Source organism: Thalassophryne amazonica, chromosome 9 (assembly GCF_902500255.1).
Source record: "Thalassophryne amazonica chromosome 9, fThaAma1.1, whole genome shotgun sequence".
NCBI lineage: Eukaryota > Metazoa > Chordata > Actinopteri > Batrachoidiformes > Batrachoididae > Thalassophryne > Thalassophryne amazonica.
The window spans coordinates 22,850,724-22,874,932 of NC_047111.1; the positions used below are offsets into that span (position 1 = coordinate 22,850,724).

A 24,209-nucleotide genomic window follows, 5' to 3' on the forward strand; every position below is an offset into this window, starting at 1 on the left:
AACACCCCGTTAGGTCACTTTGAGTACCTGGTCATGCCGTTCGGTCTCACAAACGCTCCCGCGACTTTCCAAGCGTTGGTTAATGATGTCTTGCGGGATTTCCTGCACCGGTTCGTCTTCGTATACCTAGACGATATACTCATCTTTTCTCCGGACCCTGAGACCCATGTCAGGCATGTACGTCAGGTCCAGCAGCGGTTGTTGGAGAACCGGCTGTTTGTGAAGGGCGAGAAGTGTGAGTTCCACCACACGTCTTTGTCCTTGCTGGGGTTCATCATCTCCTCCAACTCCGTCGCTCCTGATCCGGCCAAGGTTGCGGCGGTGAGAGACTGGCCCCAACCCACGAGCCGTAGGAAGTTGCAACAGTTCTTAGGCTTTGCTAATTTCTACAGGAGGTTCATTAAGGGCTACAGTCAGGTAGTTAGCCCCCTGACAGCCCTGACCTCGCCAAAAGTTCCCTTCACCTGGTTGGATCGTTGCGATGCCGCGTTCAAGGAGTTGAAACGGCGCTTCTCGTCTGCACCCATTCTGGTGCAGCCCGATCCTAGTCGCCAGTTAGTGGTTGAAGTGGACGCCTCGGACTCAGGGATAGGAGCCGTGCTGTCCCAGAGCGGGAAGACCGATAAGGTCCTTCACCCGTGTGCCTATTTTTCCCGCAGGTTGACCCCAGCCGAACGGAACTATGACGTCGGCAATCGAGAACTCCTTGCGGTGAAAGAGGCTCTTGAGGAGTGGAGACATCTGTTGGAGGGAACGTCCGTGCCATTCACGGTTTTCACTGACCACCGGAACCTGGAGTATATCAGGACCGCCAAGCGGCTGAATCCCAGGCAAGCCCGCTGGTCACTGTTCTTCGGCCATTTTGACTTCCGGATCACCTACCGTCCCGGGACCAAAAATCAAAGATCGGATGCTTTGTCCCGGGTACATGAAGATGAAGTCAGAACGGAGTCGTCGGATCCTCCGGATCCCATCATCCCGGAGTCCACTATCGTGGCCGCCCTCACCTGGGACGTGGAGAAGACCGTCCGGGAGGCCCTGACACGAGACCCGGACCCCGGAACCGGACCGAAGAATAAACTCTACGTCCCACCAGAAGCCAGGGCTGCAGTTCTGGACTTCTGTCACGGTTCTAAGCTCTCCTGTCATCCTGGGGTGCGAAGAACCGTGGCAGTCGTCCGGCAGCGCTTCTGGTGGGCGTCCCTGGAGGCCGACGTCCGGGGTTACATCCAGGCCTATACCACCTGCGCCAGGGGCAAGGCCGACCACCGCAAGACATCGGGATTGCTACAGCCGTTGCCCGTGCCTCATCGCCCCTGGTCTCACATCGGCCTGGATTTTGTCACGGGCCTTCCGGCGTCCCAGGGAAACACCGTCATCCTCACGATAGTGGACCGGTTCTCCAAGGCGGCCCACTTCGTGGCCCTCCCGAAGCTACCAACGGCCCAGGAGACAGCGGACCTCCTGGTCCACCACGTTGTCCGTCTGCATGGGATACCATCAGACATCGTCTCCGATCGCGGTCCCCAGTTCTCCTCGCACGTCTGGAGGAGCTTCTGCCGGGAACTGGGGGCCACGGTCAGTCTCTCGTCCGGGTATCACCCCCAGACCAACGGGCAAGCAGAACGGGCCAACCAAGAGATAGAGCAGACCCTACGTTGTGTGACAGCCGCGCACCCGACGGCCTGGAGTACCCACCTGGCCTGGATCGAGTACGCCCACAACAGTCAAGTATCATCAGCCACCGGCCTCTCCCCTTTTGAGGTGTGTTTGGGGTACCAGCCCCCGTTGTTTCCGGTGGTTGAGGGAGAGGTCGGTGTGCCCTCGGTCCAGGCCCACCTACGGAAGTGCCGTCGGGTGTGCCGTGCCGCCCGTTCTGCTTTGTTGAAGGCCCGGACGAGGGCGAAGACCCATGCAGACCGGCGGCGGACCCCGGCTCCTACGTATCGTCCTGGGCAGGAAGTGTGGTTGTCCACCAAGGACATTCCCCTACAAGTGGACTCCCCGAAACTACAGGAACGATACATTGGTCCGTTTAAAATTCTCAAGGTCATCAATCCCGCCGCAGTGAGGCTTCAGCTTCCGGCCTCACTGCGGATTCATCCAGTATTCCATGTTTCCAGAATCAAACCTCATCACACCTCACCCCTCTGCACTCCGGGTCCGGCACCACCTCCTGCCCGGATCATCGACGGCGAGCCGGCTTGGACTGTACGCCGGCTCCTGGACGTCCGACGGATGGGCCGGGGTTTTCAGTATCTGGTGGACTGGGAAGGGTACGGCCCCGAAGAACACTCCTGGGTGAAGAAGAGCTTCATCCTGGACCCGGCCCTCCTGGCCGACTTCTACCGTCGCCACCCGGACAAGCCTGGTCGTGCGCCAGGAGGCACCCGTTGAGGGGGGGGTCCTGTTGTGTGGGCCGCTGAAGAGGAGGTACTGCTGGCCCACCACCACCAGAGGGCGCCCTGCCTGGAGTGCGGGCTCCAGGCACTGGAGGGCGCTGCCGCCTCACAGGAGCAGCCAGGGTGACAGCTGTCACCCATCACCTGAGACAGCTGATATCAATCAACAGGGAGGTATATCAGCAGGACGGCATCTCCACCTCATTGCCGAGATATCGCTCTACTAAGGAGGTAACGTACTCAGCCGATTGTGTTCTTGACGATAATACTTTGTTGCTTGTGTGTTGGATAGCAGATAGTGAGTAGTACAGCGGGAGATTGTATTGGACTTCTTGGATAAGTACTCACACTCCTGCACTCACCAGTATTTTCCTGACAAGAGGTGGAGGTGGTGTTTCCACCCTGTGTGTTGCTGGGTGCAGCCGCACCCACACCTGACTGTTTCTGTTCCTTGCCAGCAGTACCGGATCCGACGAGCGGAGGCAGTGGCCACCTGGGGTTCGGGACTTGGCGGCTCCAGTATCCCCGGGGTTCGGTGGCAGAGGAAATTGGGTGGTTCCGGTTCGACTCGGACAGACGTCTCCTATCGTCGAGCCTGCCCACACGACACCATTGGAATTCGGTTACTGCTGTATTTGTAATCTGTTGTGTTTGTTGTGTGAATTCACAACAGTAAAACTTTGTGATTTGACTTTCTCCATTGTCCGTTCATTTGCGCCCCCTGTTGTGGGTCCATGTTCCTACACTTTCCCAACACCAAGTCCAGTACATTGTGGTCTGTGTATTTAAATGTTCTCAGTTCTACTTTTCCATGATCAGCAATCCTTTGAGTTATATCCTTCTTGTCTCCAGATGTAGATGATGTAGTAGATGAATAGGTTCCTCTGGTCTGTGTCATGGTGTTGTGATGTGTTTGTGTCCTCATACCTTATTGGTCGTATTTGTCCAGTTCCTCGATGTTCCCGATTACCATAACCTTCGCTTGTTCTGGTGTTCCATTCAATTTGATAAATGTTTTGCAGTTGGATGTCCATGTCTGTTGAATTTTTCCCTGCTTTTTTAAGAAATGAGCTTTCCTGGCGATGTCTGCGTTTCTTTTGGTCAGATGTTCATTGATGAATACGTTTGTTCCTTTAAGTTTCCGTCCCTGTTTTAACAATGCCATTTTATGTTTTCTGTTGACAAACCTCATTATAACAGCTCGCTTGTCTCCATCCTCTCTCCTGGGCAGGGGGTGGCACGCTTCAATGTTATTACAGTCCATTTGAATACCTTTAGATTGCAGGAAGTCAGCCACCTGTTGTTCCACTGAGCTGGCCTCCTGCTCACTGGCCTCCCCTCCGCTGTCTTCTGACACCGCCCGTGTGTAGGATCGAGGTTTAATATGAATTCCTGTAATAATAACGTCGTTCATCCTTGTGTACTGTTCCAACTCCGCAACACGGTTCTCCAGGTACACCAGACACCGGTCTTTCTCCGGGCGGCGGAGTTTTTACGCCGGTGCTGTCGTCTGCGGGCTCTCAGACACGGTGTTTCACCTGAGCTCCTCCGGCCGTTGAAACATGCTGCGTCACTGGATGCTGAGGAGCAGAACTTCCGCATGACCTCATTAAAACCTGCTGATCCCACCGAGATCCTTAGTTTGGGTCTCATTAACATCAGATCATTGTCTCTGAAGTCGTTGCTGGTGAATGACTTAATTGTGGATCATCGTCTGGATATGCTTGGATTATGTGAAACCTGGATTAAATCCACAGCTGTCCTTCCTCTGAATGAGGCCTGCCCACCGGAGTACACTTTTAGTAACGTTTCACGTGATGTGAAGAAAGGCGGGGGTGTTGCTTTTATTTATAAATCCAGGTTTACTTTAGTAACTGTTGGGGGTCAAAAATATAATTCATTTGAGCATCTGATTCTCCATTATGCCCATGATGCTAAGTACTGTCAGGGTCATAAAACTGGAAATCAGCTATGTTATATTGTCACTGTCTACAGGCCTCCTGGCCCATATTCTGATTTTTTAGATGAATTTGGCACGTTCATCTCTAGTCTTTCAACTAGTGTAGACAACATTTTGATTATTGGTGACTTTAACATTCATATAAATAAGCTCTTTGATCCCCTCGGTAAATCATTTATGGAAATCATGGATGCATTAGGATTTCAGCAGTTCGTTCATGGTTCAACGCATATCAGTGGTAATACTCTGGATTTGGTTCTTGCACGTGGCCTTGCTGTCACAAATATCGACATCCTGCCTCTTGCATCAGCGGTCTCTGACCACTCGCTTATTAGGTTTACAATTACGCTGCCGCGTTTAGTGGAGCAACAACCTTGCCTATCATTGCGGCGACAAATTAAACCTTCAACTTTGACTGAACTCGAAGCAAGACTACCTGAAATCCTAACTTCAAGCTTGATGAAATTTCAGTCAGTAGACAGTCTTGCAGATAGCCTGAATTTAGTGCTAAAAACCACACTTGATAAGATTGCGCCTCCTCTATTAAAGCCACGCCTTCCCAAAGCACAGACACCCTGGTTCAATAGTTATTTGCGTGACCTTAGGAAGAAGGCTAGACGGTTGGAACGGAAATAGCGTAGTTCCAAACTAGAGGTGTTTCACCTTGCGTGGCGTGAAGCTATTTTAGATTCTAAGCATGCTTTATTGGCTACGAAGCAGGCGTATTATTCTGAATTGATCAACAAAAACAAGCATAACTCAAAGTTCTTGTTTGATACGGTGGCATTTCTTATTCATGGACAGCCACCTGTTGGTCGTTCTTCTTTTTCAGCACAGGACTTTCTGGACTATTTCGAAAAGAAAATAGAAGATATTAGGTTGAGCACATCTCAGCATACTTTGGTTGAATCATTGTATCCAGCTACTGAGCTGGGGCCTACTTCTGAGGTGCTACCTAGATTCACGGAATTTAACAGTATCTCACAAGGTGTGCTGACGAAACTCGTGATGTCTACTAGAAGCACAACTTGTTTATTTGATCCTATACCAACAAAATTGTTTAAGGATCTTTGGCCCATTCTTGGGCCGACTGTGCTGGAAATTGTTAACCTTTCTTTAAACTCTGGAGCTGTTCCAAATTGTTTTAAATCTGCAGTGGTTAAACCACTACTCAAGAAATCTAATCTTGATCCTGGTGAATTGAAAAATTATAGGACGATATCAAATCTATCATTCTGCTCTAAAATTCTGGAAAAGGTGGTTTCATGGCAGCTTGTGGACTATCTTACTGAGAATGACCTTTTTGAGCCACTGCATTCTGCTTTTAGAAGACATCACTCCACAGAAACAGCACTTATTAAAGTAGTTAATGATCTTCTGCGAGCAATGGACTCGGATACTACTACAGCATTGGTGTTGTTGGATCTCAGTGCTGCGTTTGACACAGTTGTGTTGTGTGGGCCGCTGAAGAGGAGGTACTGCTGGCCCACCACCACCAGAGGGCGCCCTGCCTGGAGTGCGGGCTCCAGGCACCAGAGGGCGCTGCCGCCTAACAGGAGCAGCCAGGGTGACAGCTGACGCTCATCATCCTTGACAGCTGTCACCACTCAACAGGATCAGCATTGGTATATCAGCCAGACGACATCTCCACCTCTTTGCCGAGATATCGTTCTACCTTGAAGGTAACATACCTCAGCTGGTTGTGAGATAATAACCCTTTGTTGCTTGAGCGTTTTTTGTGAACTCTTTATTCGACGAGAGGAGGAGGTGGTTTTCCACCGTACGTATTGCTGGGTGCACACGCACCCACTTCTAACTGTGTTTGCTCCTCGCCAGCAGTACCAGATCCGACACGCGGAGGCAGTGGCCGCCTGGGAGTTCGGGACTTGGCGGCTCCAGTATTCCCGGGGTTCAGTGGCGGAGGAAATCGTGTGGTTCCGGTTCGACTTCGGACTGATGTCTCCTATCTTCGAGCCTGCCCACATGACATCTTGTATTTGACTCACTATTGTAATCTGTTTTTGTTGTTGTGCATTTTCACAACAGTAAAGTGTTGTATTTGGCTTTATCCATTGTCCGTTCCTTTGCGCCCCCTGTTGTGGGTCCGTGCTCCTACACTTTCCACAACAGGATATCTCGGCCAGCGTCATGGATCCCGAGGGGCGTCAACCGGCTGTTGAATGGCCAATGGAAGAACAGGGCGCGCAGGCGTCCGCAGGAGGGGTGATCGGTGAGTTGCAGCGGATCCTCACCGCTTTCACGACTAGGTTGGATTTGATGACCGAGCAGAACGTCCTCCTGAACCGCAGGGTGGAGGCTCTCGCCGCGCAGGTGGAAGCGCGCCCTCCGGGTGCCACTGCAGCTCTCCCTCCCGTCGACCCTGTGCGTAACAGTGACGTTCCACTGGTCGTTCAACGACCCCTCCCACCTTCCCCGGAAGCATACATAAGCCCTCCAGAGCCGTACGGAGGCTGTGTGGAGACGTGCGCGGATTTCCTTATGCAGTGTTCGCTCGTCTTCGCACGGCGTCCCGTCATGTACGCGACTGATGCTAGCAAAGTAGCTTATGTGATAAATCGGCTTCGTGGTGAGGCACGCGCTTGGGCTACAGCGCTCTGGGAGCAAAATTCACGGCTCCTTCAGACATATGATGGGTTTGTGAGGGAGTTCAGAACAGTGTTCGATCACCCAAATAGAGGAGAGACCGCTTCAGCCGTGCTGCTGTCAATGAGACAGGGGCGCCGGAGCGCAGCTGCCTATGCAGTCGACTTCCGCATCGCGGCTGCGAGGTCCGGCTGGAATAGCACTGCCCTCCGCGCCGCCTTTGTAAACGGACTGTCATTGGTTCTAAAGGAGCACCTGGTGGCTAAGGACGAACCGCGGGATTTAGACGGGCTTATCGATCTCGTTATACGATTAGACAATCGGTTAGAAGAACGCCGTCGGGAACGAGACGAAGCGCGTGGCCGGGCACGCGCCGTCCCTCTCCCTTCCGGTTCCGATCGCGTTCCGCCCTCCCCACGCTCCACGGCCCCCGCGCCATGTGTGGTCACAGCTCCCCCTGCTGACGAAGCTATGGACACGAGCAGGGCCACATTTAGGGCACCAGATAGACAGAGGAGGCTGGCCCGCGGAGCGTGTTTTGTTTGTGGCTCGATAGAGCATCAGCTAAGAGACTGCCCCGAGCGGTTAAAACACCAACGCCCGCCCCTAGAAACTGGGCTAGGGGTGGGCCGAGACATTCACGTGGGACACACCCACATCGCCACACGACTCCCAGTTACAATCCTTTATGAGGATTTAACCCTGAAGGCCCCAGCACTGGTGGACACGGGCTCTGAAGGGAATTTGCTAGACAGCAAATGGGCCAGGGAGATAGGGCTCCCTCTGGTGCCGCTTACCTCGCCTGTGCAGGTGCGGGCACTAGATGGCTCCCTACTCCCTCCAATCACTCACAAGACACCACCAGTAACCCTGGTGGTGTCGGGAAATCACAGGGAGGAGATCGAGTTTTTTGTAACTCCGACCACCTCCCGTGTGATTCTAGGGTTCCCTTGGATGTTGAAACACAATCCCCGGATCGATTGGCCGTCCGGGGTAGTGGTTCAGTGGAACGAGACCTGCCATCGGGTATGTTTAGGTTCCTCGGTTCCTCCCGGTTCCCAGGCCAGGGAGGAGGTCAGAGCCCCGCCCAATCTAGGGACGGTGCCGGTGCAGTACCATGACCTTGCGGAGGTGTTTCGCAAGGATCTGGCGCTCACCCTTCCCCCGCACCGCCCGTATGATTGTGCCATTGATTTGGTTCCAGGCGTTGAGTTTCCGTCCAGCAGGCTGTACAACCTCTCACGACCTGAGCGCGAATCAATGGAGACCTACATCCGGGACTCTTTGGCTACCGGGTTGATCCGGAATTCCACCTCCCCGATGGGTGCGGGTTTCTTTTTTGTGGGGAAAAAAGATGGCGGACTACGTCCATGCATTGATTACAGGGGGCTGAACGAAATCATGGTTCGTAACCGATACCCCTTACCCTTGTTGGATTCTGTGTTCACGCCCCTGCATGGAGCCAAGATATTCACCAAGCTTGATCTTAGAAATGCGTATCACCTGGTTCGGATCCGGAAGGGAGACGAGTGGAAGACGGCATTTAACACCCCGTTAGGTCACTTTGAGTACCTGGTCATGCCGTTCGGTCTTACAAACGCTCCCGCGATGTTCCAAGCATTAGTTAATGACGTCTTGCGGGACTTCCTGCACCGATTCGTCTTCGTATATCTGGACGATATACTCATCTTTTCTCCAGATCCTGAGACTCATGTCCGGCATGTACGTCAGGTCCTGCAGCGGTTGTTGGAGAACCGGCTGTTTGTGAAGGGCGAGAAGTGCGAGTTTCACCGCACTTCTTTGTCCTTCCTGGGGTTTATCATTTCCCCTAACTCCGTCGCTCCTGATCCAGCCAAGGTTGTGGCGGTGAGAGACTGGCCCCAACCCACTAGCCGTAGGAAGCTGCAACAGTTCCTCGGCTTTGCTAATTTCTACAGGAGGTTCATTAAGGGCTATAGTCAGGTAGCTAGCCCCCTGACAGCCCTGACCTCACCAAAAGTCCCCTTCACCTGGTCGGGTCGTTGCGATGCCGCGTTCAAGGAGTTGAAACGGCGCTTCTCGTCTGCACCTGTTCTGGTGCAGCCCGATCCTAGTCGCCAGTTGGTGGTTGAAGTGGACACCTCGGACTCAGGGATAGGAGCTGTGCTCTCCCAGAGCGGGAAGACCGATAAGGTCCTTCACCCGTGTGCCTATTTTTCCCGCAGGTTGACCCCGGCCGAACGGAACTATGACATCGGCAATCGAGAACTCCTTGCGGTGAAAGAGGCTCTTGAAGAGTGGAGACATCTGTTGGAGGGAACGACCGTGCCATTCACGGTTTTCACTGACCACCGGAACCTGGAGTATATCAGGACCGCCAAGCGGCTGAATCCCAGGCAAGCCCGCTGGTCACTGTTCTTCGGCCGTTTTGACTTCCGGATCACCTACCGTCCCGGGACCAAAAATCAGAGATCGGATGCCTTGTCCCGGGCACATGAAGACGAAGTCAAAACGGAGTTGTCGGATCCACCGGAACCCATCATCCCGGAGTCTGCTATCGTGGCCACCCTCACCTGGGACGTGGAGAGAACCGTCCGGGAGGCCCTGGCACGAAGCCCGGACCCCGGAACCGGGCCGAAGAACAAACTATACGTCCCACCAGAAGCTAGGGCTGCAGTCCTGGACTTCTGTCACGGCTCTAAGCTCTCCTGTCATCCAGGGGTGCGAAGAACCGTGGCAGTTGTCCGGCAGTGCTTCTGGTGGGCGTCCCTGAAAGCCGACGTCCGGGATTATATCCAGGCCTGTACCACCTGCGCCAGGGGCAAGGCCGACCATCGCAAGGTATCGGGATTGCTACAGCCGCTGCCCGTGCCTCATCGCCCCTGGTCTCACATCGGCCTGGATTTTGTCACGGGCCTCCCGCCGTCCCAGGGCAACACCGTCATCCTCACGATAGTGGACCGATTCTCCAAGACGGCCCACTTCGTTGCCCTCCCGAAACTCCCAACGGCCCAGGAGACAGCGGACCTCCTGGTCCACCACGTCGTCCGGCTGCATGGGATTCCAACAGACATCGTCTCCGATCGCGGTCCCCAGTTCTACTCGCATGTCTGGAGGAGCTTCTGCCGGGAACTGGGGGCCACGGTCAGTCTCTCTTCCGGGTATCATCCGCAAACCAACGGGCAAGCAGAACGGGCCAACCAAGAGATGGAGCAGACCCTGCGTTGCATGACAGCCGCGCACCCGGCGGCCTGGAGTACCCATCTGGCCTGGATCGAGTATGCCCACAACAGCCAAGTGTCGTCAGCCACCGGCCTCTCCCCTTTTGAGGTGTGCCTAGGGTATCAGCCCCCGTTGTTTCCAGTGGTTGAGGGAGAGGTCGGTGTGCCCTCGGTCCAGGCCCACCTGCGGAAGTGCCGTCGGGTGTGGCGAGCCGCCCGTTCTGCTTTGCTGAAGGCCCGGAGGAGGACAAAGGCCCATGCAGACCGACGGCGGACCCTGGCCCCTACGTATCGTCCAGGGCAGGAAGTGTGGTTGTCTACCAAGGACATACCCCTGCAAGTGGACTCCCCTAAACTTCAGGAACGATACATAGGACCCTTCAAAATTCTCAAGGTCATCAGTCCAGCCGCAGTGAGGCTGCAGCTTCCGGCCTCGCTGCGGATCCATCCCGTCTTTCACATGTCACGAATCAAACCACATCACACCTCACCCCTCTGTACTCCGGGTCCGGCACCACCTCCTGCCCGGATCATCGATGGCGAGCCGGCTTGGACTGTGCGCCGGCTCTTGGATGTCCGACGGATGGGCCGGGGCTTCCAGTATCTGGTAGACTGGGAGGGGTACGGCCCCGAAGAACGCTCCTGGGTGAAGAAGAGCTTCATCCTGGACCCGGCCCTCCTGGCCGACTTCTACCGCCGCCACCCGGACAAGCCTGGTCGGGCGCCAGGAGGCGCCCGTTGAGGGGGGGGTCCTGTTGTGTGGGCTGCTGAAGAGGAGGTACTGCTGGCCCACCACCACCAGAGGGCACCCTGCCTGGAGTGCGGGCTCCAGGCACCAGAGGGCGCTGCCGCCTAACAGGAGCAGCCAGGGTGACAGCTGACGCTCATCATCCTTGACAGCTGTCACCACTCAACAGGATCAGCATTGGTATATCAGCCAGACGACATCTCCACCTCTTTGCCGAGATATCGTTCTACCTTGAAGGTAACGTACCTCAGCTGGTTGTGAGATAATAACCCTTTGTTGCTTGAGCGTTTTTTGTGAACTCTTTATTCGACGAGAGGAGGAGGTGGTTTTCCACCGTACGTATTGCTGGGTGCACACGCACCCACTTCTAACTGTGTTTGCTCCTCGCCAGCAGTACCAGATCTGACACGCGGAGGCAGTGGCCACCTGGGAGTTCGGGACTTGGCGGCTCCAGTATTCCCGGGGTTCGGTGGCGGAGGAAATCGTGTGGTTCCGGTTCGACTTCGGACTGATGTCTCCTATCTTCGAGCCTGCCCACATGACATCTTGTATTTGACTCACTATTGTAATCTGTTGTTGTTGTTGTGCATTTTCACAACAGTAAAGTGTTGTATTTGGCTTTATCCATTGTCCGTTCATTTGCGCCCCCTGTTGTGGGTCTGTGCTCCTACACTTTCCACAACAAGTTGATCATCATATTCTACTTGATAGGCTAGAAAACTGTTTTGGGATTACTGGAACTGCTCTTGTGTGGCTGACGTCTTATCTGTCTGGTCGTTCCCATTGTGTTTTGTGCAATGACACTACCTCTGACTTTAAGGGCATGAAGTTCGGGGTTCCGCAGGGATCCGTTCTGGGTCCCTTGCTTTTTTCCCTGTATATGGCACCCCTTGGGAACATTTTGCGGCGTTTCGGGGTTGCTTTTCATTGTTATGCTAATGATACTCAGTTGTATATGCCGATAGCTGCTGGAAATCCTGTCCACATAAAATCTTTACAGGACTGTCTTGCAGCAGTGAGAAGTTGGATGTCTAGCAACTTTCTACTTTTGAACTCTGATAAGACTGAAATAATGGTTCTTGGCCCAGCAAGACATCGGCACCAATTTGATCAGCTGGCGCTTAGCCTAGGTTCATGTGTTATATATCATACTGACAAAGTGAGGAACCTTGGGGTAATCTTTGATCCTACGTTGTCCTTTGACTTCCACATTAGGGACATTACGAGGACTGGTTTCTTTCATCTGAGAAATATAGCAAAGATTTGCCCCATCCTGTCTATGGCTGATGCTGAGACTCTGATTCACACATTTGTCTCTTCTAGATTGGATTATTGTAATGCTTTATTTTCTGGTCTGCCGCAGTCTAGCATTCGAGGACTTCAGTTGGTGCAGAATGCTGCTGCCAGAATTTTGACACAAAGTAGAAGGTTTGACCACATTACTCCCATTCTGGCATCCCTTCTTTGGCTACCGGTTTCTGCCAGATTGGATTTTAAAGTTTTATTGTTGGTTTATAAAATTGTTCATGGACTGGCGCCTTCCAACTTGGCGGACTTGGTTAAGCCCTACGTACCTGCGAGGCCTTTGCGTTCGCAGGGCGCAGGGCTTCTGTGTGTTCCGAGGATGAACAAAAAGTCTGTGGGGTATAGAGCCTTCTCAACCGTGGTCCGGCTCTTTGGAATGATCTACCTGCTGTTATTCGGCAGTCTGACACGGTGGAGATTTTTAAATCAAGACTGAAGACCCACTTTTTTAGACTGTCTTATCATTAAGTTTTTAATCTGTTTGTGTTTGCTTTGTAATTTCTTTTTATTCTACTGTGTTTTATCTTTTAACTGTGCTTTTCTTGCTTTTAATTTTGAATTTAGATTAATTTGTGTTGTTGTGAAATATGTGAATTTAATAAATTAAATTAAATTAAATTGAACCCTACATGGCCCCCTATTGAAAATTCAAGTGGCCCATCGGTTTTTTCAAAAGAGTAATGTCTAAGGAGAATTTGTGCTGGATTTGGTGCTTGTGTCACCATGTGAAGTATTGTTTCAGTTATTTGCTGCACTAGAGGTGACAGCAGCACACAACTACAACAATCAGATCTTGTTTGTGTCCATAAGGCAGGTGGACGTGCTGAAAAACACCCAGAACATCCTCACTAAGTTGGGTCTGAAGTGGGATCTGTCAGACTGTCGCCTGGTGCGTTTGGTCTGTGACACTGTATCGTCACGCGCCGCCCGCCTCTGTGCCACCGCCCTGGCAACCATTGCCAACCGTATCCGTACCAACCGGGGTCTGGATCACTTAAAGACCACTGTGGGTGTGGATGGGTCCGTCTACAGAAAACATCCCAGGTTAGAAAAAAAAAGTTTTTTTTTTTTTTTTTTACTTTATTTATTACCCGCCGCACCACGAAGCCCAGAAGGACTTACTTGGATAGATATCCAGAGGTGATTGTACTTTGAAGTAGTTTTTCAAAGGTCCTAGGTCAAGATAAATGGAAGCATTGTCAGAAAACTGTTTATTTTACTTGTATAGTTCAACAAACAAGAAGCCTAGATGAATCAAATTTCGTGGGAATAGTACTTTGATGGATATTGAGAAGTGATTATATTTTGAAGTAGCTTGAACAAAGGTCCTAAGTCAAGAAAACATGGTCAGAAAAATAATTTGGGGGGGGGGGGGGTTATAGTTCACAAACCAAGAAGCCTAGATGGATCAAACTTGGTGGAAATATTACTTGGACAGATATCCAGTGGTGATTAGATTTTGGGGTAGTTTGATTAATGGTCAAGGAAATTATTATCCAGAAAATCACATTATTTATCTTTTTAGAGCATGATGATTTGAATGACTTCAAAGTGGCATCACATGATAAAGTCATGGCAGACAGATGTATATGTACTTGTTCATTTATATTGAGGGTATCCATCGGCCTTCTGATGATTTCTTCATTTACTGAGATTTTACAAAATGTAAATATTTGAAGCAAATTTTTCATCCTTTGAAGTGCAATTCTCTCCTTCGTCGTCCTCTTCATCTGCTTGATTCTTCCTCTTTCCCTCCAGCTTCAGTGCAGAGCTCCAGGAGATGGTGCGTCTCCTTGCCCCCAACTGTGACATCACCTTCCTCGTCTCGGAGGATGGCAGCGGGAAGGGTGCCGCCATGGTGACCGCTGTGACGCAGCGGATCAGTATGCAGTCTCACCTGTTAGATGACAGTGATAGTGATGACGAGGAGGACGAGGAGCAGCAAACCACCTCTTAATGATGTCCACAAACCCTTTAGCTAGAATGCACAGCACTCTGAGAAGAAAATATCTCAAAACGGGAATGCAATATTTGGGTTGGGTTTTTGTTTGTTTTTTAACGTGGATACAAACTACCCTGTCTAGAAGGATAAAGTTCTTTGTGATGTAATAGATGATCAGCCATCTGCAAGGAGAAAGTTCTTTGTGATGTAGTTTGTATCTTTCAGTAATCAGTGTGGTTCCAATTTAATGTTTGGTGGGTGTGCTCCTTTTGCATTTTTCCAGACCCACAGCATCCGGACGTTTGACAGACTGAACCCTGGCGGACACAGAGCATGTGTACCTGCCGCCGAGCCGGCGTTGTTATACAGTGTCACAGAGTTGGTCGTCAGACTCACAAATCAAATAATTCTATGTGTATTTCCCTCACAATGCAAACAACATCCTGCAAAAATGAGCTGTCAGGTACTTTTTAAATTTTAACTGCTGCAGTAAACTTTGTCACAACAAACATTTCCTTCTACTGGCCAACATGCAGTGACCTGAGTGCATGGGGCCCAAATCACATGAAGCCAGGGGTGCCAAAAAGGGGAGAATAGGGGAGAAGGATTCTAGGGCCCCATAAGTGACAGGGGCCCAGAGAGGCCTCTAATACAATTATAATACTAACAAAATAATATGGGGTCCAAAATCCCCTGCATGAAGCACCACAATTTTTCTCCATATTTTTTTTATATATATTAAAGCAAAATTTTAAAATCATGTACAATTTTTACACTTTTTTGTGGCCTTCCACAAAAAAAAAAAGAAAAGAAAGAAAAAAAAGTGGTATTACAAAATGTGCAGATTTTCTCATGAATGTGTCGGTCTTGCTTTAAATGCTTTCATTGGATCTGGGCTGGTTGAACGGGTTTTGGTAGGATCTCTACCGCCGGTGGTCGTACCGACTGTGACAGTCGTACACGTTTGGTGCTTAAAAGAGTGAAAATAAATGTAAATAAAATCATGTTTGGAGCACAAAATCTCAAATTGCAGGAGGAGAAAAACTTCTAATATTTTAAGTTCCAGCGTGACATGACATGGCTAATCAGCATCGACCAGCCAACCTACCGAAACCATGAAGAGCACCAAAGACCATCGGCGATGGCTAATGGAACTGAGCTTTCACTCATTAATTTTTCTATACAATTTTCTTACTCCAGTTAAGGGTCATGGGGGGTGGAGCTTATCCCAGTGGTCATTGGGTGAGAGGCGAGGTTCACCCTGGACAGGCCGCCACTCTGTCGCAGGGCAGACACACGTAGAAAGACTAGCACTTGTACACCTATGGTCAATTTTGAGTCACCAGTTCACCGAACCTGCATGGCTTTGGAAATGGGAAGAAGACGGAGCAAAACCACGTAAACATACAAACTCCACACCGAAAGTACCAGGTGGGAATCAAACCTGGGATCTTCTCGTTGTGAGGCAACAGTGCTAACCGCTTACACACCGTGCTGCCCAACACAATCACTAACATTAACAGCATGACAAAGTCATTTGTAAGGAACCGTCCAGTTTCACGTCCTTAATTCCGGATATTTTATACCCACCTCCCGCCGTCCTGTAGCGGGGCGGGCCCATAATCAGGGGCACCTGGGCCCGGTGTTCCTGTCTCTTATTTAAGTGGGCCCAACTAATTCATTTTGTTCTCTCTCTCTCTCTCTCTTTCTAGAACATCTCGCTGCGCCGACCGGTAACAGAGCGCCTTTTTTTTTTTTTTTTTTGCACCTTTTAATTTATTGATTTAAAAACTGTTGTAAATAAATACTTCTGTTTTTCTAATCCTCTCGTTTGTGTCTCCTCCTTGTCACTGTCCTCTTGAGCCACGGGCACGTGACAAGAGTGTGGGCTCGTCCTTTAAATTTAATTTTTGTAGTCAGCGCGTTTAGTTTTTGTAAATTTATTTGGTTAAAGTTTGTTTTTAGCCTGTTTTTTGTGTTGGGGCTTTGCCGCGCGGTGATTATACATGATTAGAATCCGGTGCGCACCTGCTGATTGCGCATTCATTTGTTTGTTTGTGGAGACACGCGAGAGGTTTTGAAGTTAAATTGTGTTTTTTTTTTTTTTTTATGAGGTGAAGGTAGGTGCTGTCTCGTGTTGTATGGTGTTTCGGAGTCCTTCGGTGGCTTTTCTCATAAGGAGATTTGCCTGCTTTTGTTTTGTGAGGGCAGCGGTGAACGTGGCTTCGGCTTGGGAGCGCCTCCGTGGTGTTCTGGGGGTTGTCAGCTTGCTGGTCGCTGCTCAGACCCATCGGGTTTTAGCGCATAAATACCCACCATATGAGACCGCAAGAAGACGGGGGACTCCGAGGGACGCGCTGGCCCTCAGCCTCGGTGATGTGAGATTGGCAGTTTGTATTCAGTTCGGTTCACATTACTTTTTTTTTTTTTTGTAACCATGGCTTCTGTTTCGCATTTTTTCTCCACTCCTTCTGAAAGTTTTTTGGAAAATTGTTAAAAGAAACATTTATTGCAGATAGCGAAACACTATGGCATTACAGTGGGAAATAATACACGTAAAGATATAATCACTGCTGCGCCTTTTTAATAAAGGCGTCCAGAGAGGGGGAGAGCAACAGTCGGGTTTATATGTCAATTCTGAACCCGAGTTGTCTGTTTCATTTGATGGACTGAGTTTTGAGCAGCGTAAGGAATTAATGTTGCTGCATATTGAACAAGAGAAAAGCAGAAAAGATGCTGAACTTGGAACAAATGAGACTGAGAACTGAAGCTGAAAGAGGTTCAATTGGAACGTGTCAGACAAAAGACTGAAAAAATGAGATTGGAATTGGAACTCTATAAATTGAATTTGATTCGGGATGGTAAGGTTATGGGTGAGGTGAGTGAAGAATCATTTTCCTCTGCTGTTTGTCGGCCTGCTCCTAACGCGTTTGACGCGGGTGCTCGTCTGCACCTAATGCCAAAGTTTAATGAAAAAGATCCAGATACTTTTTCGTTCTGTTTGAGCGCATTGCAGATGTTAAAAATTGGGCGGATTGTGATAGAGCTTTGTTGTTGCAGTCCGAGGAGGCTTATTCTGCGTTGAGCGCTGCAGAGTGTCTGGATTATGCCAAAATAAAAGCCGCAGTCCTAAAATCCTACGAATTAGTCCCAGAAGGTTATCGCAGGGAATTTTGAGAAAAATGAACGTCAAACTCATGTGGAATTAGAGATTTAACCCGTCAATTTAAGCGTTGGTGTTCTGCTTTGAATATTGACACTTTTGAGGGTTTGTCAGTTGATGATCCTGGAGCAGTTTAAGAACTGTATTCCTCAGCATGTAGCTATTTCTGTTACTGAACAGAAACCCAGCACCACGCTGAAGGCAGCGAAGCTGGCAGATGTCCTGACTCACAAGGGGGCTGTGGGTGAAATTTTTCCATCTAGGACCAAGCCTATAGTCAGTGAAAGTCGCTCCTACTCGCAGACCTTTGCGCAGGGTCGCTCTGCTTCATTCAGAGGGCACTCTAGCAGGTGTAACTATTGTCAGGCAACAGGTCACCGGAAGTCTCAGTGTCCTGTGCTCAAGTCTAAAAGCAGGCGTAAAATTTACGTACCTTCAGCTTCAAACAATAAGTCCAAGGAAAAGTTCGATAAAGCTTTTGCTCCTTTCATCCATGATGCGTATGTGTCCATTGTGGGGAGCGAGCAGCGCATTCATATTAAGATGCTGCGTGACACAGGAGCTAAACATTCATTTATAGTGGCTTCTGTGCTTCCATTCTCCTCTGCTACAGAAACGGGTGACTGTCCTTATGCATGGGATGGAGCTGGGTGTGGTCTCCGTGCCAAGGCCCACAATTATGTTAGAATGTGGGTTTATTAATGGTCTGGTGATTGTAGGCGTGCGCCCCGTTCTGCCGCTTCCTGGGGTTTCATTGATTTTAGGCAATGATTTGGTTGGTAGTGCGGTGTGGCCGAGGTCTCCTTTGCCTGTGGTGACCCCTGAGCCACGCACATCGTCTCCGTTTGAAGAGCAGTGTCCAGAGGTGTTTCCAGCTTGTCGTGACGCGCGCTCAATTCCGTGCATCTGAGTCGGATGTGCTTGAGAGCTCAGTCTTGTTGCCCGAGCTCCCCGCATCTCTCTGTGAAGGAATGGAGTCAGCATCAAAAGTCTGATCCAACTCTTTCAGTTTTGTTTGAAAATGTTCTTCCAGGTGACAAGGTACAGAGTGCTGCTCATGGGTACTTCCAACAGGAGGGTCTGTTGGTGCGCAAGTGGGTCCCATGTTATGGTGACTTCATTGGTGAGCCCATTTTTCAGATTGTTGTTCCTGAGATGTTTCATGATGATGTGATCAGAGTTGCCCATGATGACTCTGGTCACTTAGGTGTGAAGAAAACATGTGATAGTACTGTTTTTTTTTTTTTCCGGCCTAGGTTAAAACGTGATGTGTCAAAATACATTAAAACTTGTCACATTTGTCAGTTAACTGCAAAGCCAAACCAAATACTTAAGTCTGCACCCCTGTGTCCCATTCCAGCCATAAGCAAGCCTTTTGATCACATTAGCATAGATGCACATTAGCATTGGGTCCGCTTCCTCCCTCAAAATCTGGCTCCTCCTATTTGTTAACAGTGATGTGCCAAGCAACACGATATCCTGCTGCATATCCATTATGTAAAATTACAGCTCGGGCAGTCATTAAAGCTTTGTCTAATTTTGTCAATTTTTGGCGTCCCATGTGTTGTACAGTCTGACCAGGGCTCAAATTTTATGTCTCGTCTTTCTCCCAAGTTTTGAAACAGTTGAGGGTAAAACACAATGTTGCGTCTGCCTATCATGCGTAGAGCCAGGGGGCGCTAGAGAGGTTTCACCAGACTTTGAAGTCCTTGTTAAGAGCTTACTGTACAGAATTGAGGGGTGATTGGGAGGAAGGGTTGCCATGGCTTATGTTGTCAGCTCAGTAGGTGGTGCAAGAGAGCACTGGATTCAGTCCAAATGATTTGGTGTGGCCATACTAAAGGATGGTTTGGTGATGGACTCTGATCCCCCTAAAAATGTGATTGACTGTCAATGGTTTTCACCATTGTTTGTATGTGGCTGTAGAAAAAGCACAGGAAAACTTGAAGGGTGCACAGGAAAAAATGAAAGTATTTGATCGAAAAATTGAACGCCGGAGTTCAACCCAGGGGATCTGGTCTTGGCCTTGACCCCTTTAACTAATTCACCGTTCCAGGCTAAGTTTTCTGGCCCTTATGTTGTTGAGAACAGGGATTCGGATAATTACATGATTGCTACACCTAATCGCAGAAAGGCGTCATGATTATGTCATGTTAATCTACTTAAGCCATACTATTCTCACGGTGATGGGGCTCTCACTGTCCACTCCTTTTCCTCAAGTCAGCAGGCTCCTGCTCAGGAGTAGGTGGACGTGAAGTGGCCTGATGATTCCATGTTGTGTGGTCGACTTAAGAACTCTGAGACCTTGAGTAAGTTGCAGTCGCTGTTCAGTCACTTGTATCCGGAGCAATGTGCTGAACTGACAGAAGTGATCAACTCCTATCCAGAGTTAAGAGATACACCTTCACGAACACACCTGATAGAGCATGACATAGATGTTGGTGAAAGCATTCCAATTAAACAGCAGTTTTATAGGTGTGCTCCTCAGAAACGTAAGGTAATGGAAGCTGAGGTCCAGTATATGCTGGATAACGGCATAGCTGTCCCCTCATCCTCCAGTTGGGCCTCTCTGAGCCTGTTGGTGGATAAGTCAGACAAATCACCGCGTTTTTGTACGGACTATTGAAAAGTAAATAAAGTGACAAAACCAGATTCGTATCAATTACCACAAATGGAAGATTGCATTGACCAAATTGGGTCTGCTGAATTTGTGAGTAAATTTGATTTACTAAAAGGATATTGGCAGGTTGGGTTGTCTGCCCGTGCAAGAGAGATTTCCGCTTTCGTTACTCCATTTGGTTTATTTGAATACACTGAGTTTTGGCCTGCGAAATGCACCAGCAACGTTTCAAAGGTTAATGAACATGGTAACATCTGGTCTGGAAGGTTGTGCGGTCTATCTTGACGACGTAGTAGTGTTTAAGAATGACCATGTCCAACGTATGTGTCTTATTTGATCGCCTTTCCTCTGCGCACCTGACAGTCAATCTGGTGAAGTGTGAGTTCGCTTGTGCAACTGTTACTTATTTGGGGCATGTAGTGGGGCAGGGGGAAGTACGGCCAGTTGATGCAAAGGTACAAGCAATTTTGGATTATCCGCCTCCGACTACTGAGGAGTTGATGCGTTTCTTAGGGTTGGTTGGCTATTATAGAAGTTTTTGTCCAAATTTTTCAACAGTTGTTGCTCCGCTTACAAATTTGTTGAAAAGTACTGTTGGTTTTTCAGTGGTCTACCGCTTGTCAGACTGCTTTCAAGAATGTCAAGTTGCTGTTGTGTTGAGCCAGTTCTTGTTGCTCCCATAATGGATTGGCCGTTAAAAATTCATGTAGATGCTAGTCAAGTTGGAGCTGGTGCTGTTTTGCTCCAAGAGCACGATGGAGTTGACAAACCAGTTTGTTTTCTAAAAAGCTTAATTCGTATCAAATTATTCGACAATTGGGAAGGAAACTCTTGCACTTATCTTGGCTCTTCAACATTTTGAGATTTATGTGATGTGTGCGGTGATGGTCCTTTGATCATTTATACAGACCATAATCCACTCACGTTCTTAAGTACTCTGAAAAGTCCAAATCAACGTCTAATTCGATGCGCGTTCAGTTTAGACATTTGTCATATTAAAGGTTCTGATAACTTGTTGGCTGATGCTTTGTCACGTGCGTCAGTTTAAAAAAGGAAAAAGCACTTTACCAATTGGTGTCATCTTTAGCCTTGTATAGTTGAGTCTAATTTGATTCCTTGTAAATGGTAGAACTACTCGTTTGATAATGGAAAATAGAAGAAAAAACTTAGTCCTATCAGATTTTAAAGTAGTTTGTAAAGGAAAAAAAGTATAGCTGGATATAGGTAAGCTGTAAATGTAATTTTGGTGCAACAAAAAATATAATGTAGTACTACTAAAAAAAAAAGAAAATTGTGCTGTTTGCAATTGGTTTGGAAAGTCCTTAGGTGGACTTCCCTTTTGAAGGGGGAGGGTGTGACAGTCCCTGCTGTCCTGTAGCGGGGTGGGCCCATAATCAGGGGCACCTGGGCCCGGTGTCCCTGTCTCAAGTGGGCCCAACTAATTCATTTTGTTCTCTCCCTCTCTTTCTAGGATGTCTCGCTGCGCCGACTGGTAACAGAGGGCCTTTTTGCACAGCTGCACATTTTTGCACCTTTTAATTTATTGATTTAAAAACTGTAAGTAAATACTTCTATTTTTCTAATCCTCTCATTTGTGTCTCTCCTTGTCACTGTCCTCTGAGCCACGGGCACGTATACATACATATGTATTTATAATCTATTCCTTGTAACTTTATCACCATTGAACATTATTTTTAAAGCACATGAAACCAGAAGTTATGTGTGCAAACATTTTATTCTCATTCTTCTGATAGAATATCAGGAATTTCAGCAATTTTGGAGATTGGTTGGCAGTCAGTAATGTGGCATTGTCTGAGAAATGTGAACAATAATGGACCTGAACAACAGCTTGAGACAACCAAACTGGACAGAGGAGCAGTGCCAACTCTTGGGCCTCTTCCAACCTTGGAAATGGAACCAAAATTTCTGGTCCAGTGTATTTCAGATGTTAATGAAATGCCCTCTTCAGTGTCTGCATGACCACATTTTACAGCCAGTCATCTGTCCAGCAGTGATGGAAGTGTTTTGGTCACAGCACAATCTCATACATGTTCAGGTGGTGACCACAACAGAGATGACATCACCGTTATCAGTAGTAACATTGTGGATGCAGGAACACGACAGGACACTAGCAGATCTTCAGCCAGTGATCCCAACAGAGAATACCGTGCTGACACCAACGATCAGGCAGAATTAAATCCTGTCAGGAGACAAATGCTCATGTCCACATTGTTGGGGATGTTCATCAGACCTTTAATGAGTTTTTTTTTTTTTCTTCAATATCTTCAGGACCAAATAGTATTTTGTGTATCAGTCAAGACTCAAGAATGTGCACTGTTAATCATCTGCGGACCTCTAAAGCTTTTAGGGTTAGGCCCAAAAACAAAACAGATGTCAGAAATCACCAATTGGCACCCTGAGAATACTTCTTAAAGCTGCCTTCTTTCTCAAGTCACAAGGCAAAACTGCTCTGAAATGTTCCTGACAGTTTCATTTACCATGACAATCCTGTAGTTCTGATAATTACGGATGGGTTGGAAATGGCTGTTTCATTCATCAGGATGAGACGGGCCCAAAAGTTGTCATAAGGACTCTTTGCCAGCAAGCTTATGTGAGACTTCATCTTTCTGCACTGATGCCAGTGTTCTCAACTTGTTTTGAAGATGTTTACCCGTGTAGAATGATGTAGAATTTGTCTGTGACAGCAGGTGCAGCAGTTCACCTGTGGGTGATGGTCTGTCCTCCCAAATACCTGATTTAAACCCATCAACCTTTGCACATGTAACTGACAAATGATATATCCAAAACAAAAGCAATTATTTTCCTTCATGCAAGTCTTCATATGATATACTACCATTGTGTGACATTGTACTGAAATCCACTAAATGGTTTAAAAGTTGTAGGGACAGAGAGGAGTATAATCATATATTATAAAGTCTTAAACATGATTTCTAAAAACAGGTTCACCTGTTTTGACGCGATCATATACCATCAAAAACATGAATCACTGGTAGAACGGGTCGATAAAATCACTGAATTGTGTTTTGTGTTTGATCATTTCAACCTATACTACAACTTGGTGGAGGGTTGGTCTCCTGGTGAGCTTCATTGCCTGTGTTGTTGCTGGTGGTAACCTGATGCTGTCCTCCACCCTGATAGTCCTCCTGTCTATCCTCCACATTGCCCATCACGACTTTTCAGATGGCATCCTCCAGGCCCAGGTTACTGGCTGGGTCACTTAAAGGAGTGATTCCTGGGGTCAGTGCTACCTACAGAGCACCAAACAAGACTTCCAGTTAGAAAAGGCACATCATCTGCAACCGCAAAAAAAAAAAAGTGTGAACCATATAGTCCATGGGCCAAGCAGGTTTTCGTTACCACTTAAGGGGAATAAATAACACTTACAAGCCAGAGTCAGTGTTTCATGGCCTACACAAAAATGTATGATAGCAATCTCAGGGTGGTAGCTGTAGCCTGATAGAGGTCAGTGAAGAATTAGAGGTCAAACTTTAAAAATGCTCCAGTCATGTTGAAAACTATATCACATTACTTGTCTGGTCATAACGATTCCAAAAAGGTATAGTTTGGACTATCTGTGATGGAATGTTTGGAGTTATGGGGTAAACACTGCAAAAATGGTGACAAAGGTCAGTTTCAGTTTGTACAGGGGTCAAAAGTTAAAGTTGCTTCAATTTCAGTACAAAATGATGCAAATTATTGATTGAAATAAAAGGATTAATAAATGGGATAGTTTTGACTGTGTTGAATGTTTGGTATTAACCCAAACAATAACTTGCATCTTTTTTTTCCAGAATTTTAGCAACTTTATCTTCTGACCCCTGTACAAACTGAAATTGACCTTTGTCACCATTTTTGCAGTGTCTACTCCATAACATTCCATCACAGATATTCCAAACTATACCTTTTTGGAATCGCTATGATCAGACAAATAATGTGATATAGTTTTCAGCATGATTGGAGCATTTTTAAAGTTTGACCTTTATGTAATTCTTTATTGACCCCTATCTGGCTAGTAGCAATTCCCCCTATCTGACTGATTTTGTCAAAATTGATGAGTGGCTCATGGACTAACATGGAAAATGCAAAACCCTTCCGTTTACAAAGAAAACTGGCTCTAAAAGTGTTAAATTAATTTTTATATTTAGAATAAATTGCCCCATCTCAAGTTTTTTGGGAATGTGCTGTAGGCCATAAATGCAGGAATGTAATTTAATTTAACCTTTAACTGTTAGTCCCATTGAGAT

The 24,209-nt window shown here is 48.1% G+C and overlaps 1 protein-coding gene across 1 annotated transcript in view; it reads left to right on the forward strand.

The window, feature by feature from the left end:
- LOC117516877 (hexokinase-4-like) overlaps positions 1 to 14,975 on the forward strand; it is a 35,621-nt gene extending 20,646 nt beyond the window's left edge. The window contains exons 10-11 of the mRNA XM_034177762.1: positions 13,030 to 13,263; positions 13,978 to 14,975. Coding sequence (XP_034033653.1) covers positions 13,030 to 13,263; positions 13,978 to 14,176 — 433 coding nt within the window. The 3' untranslated portion in view covers positions 14,177 to 14,975. The remainder of the gene's footprint in view (positions 1 to 13,029; positions 13,264 to 13,977) is intronic.
- Positions 14,976 to 24,209: the final 9,234 nt, after the last annotated feature.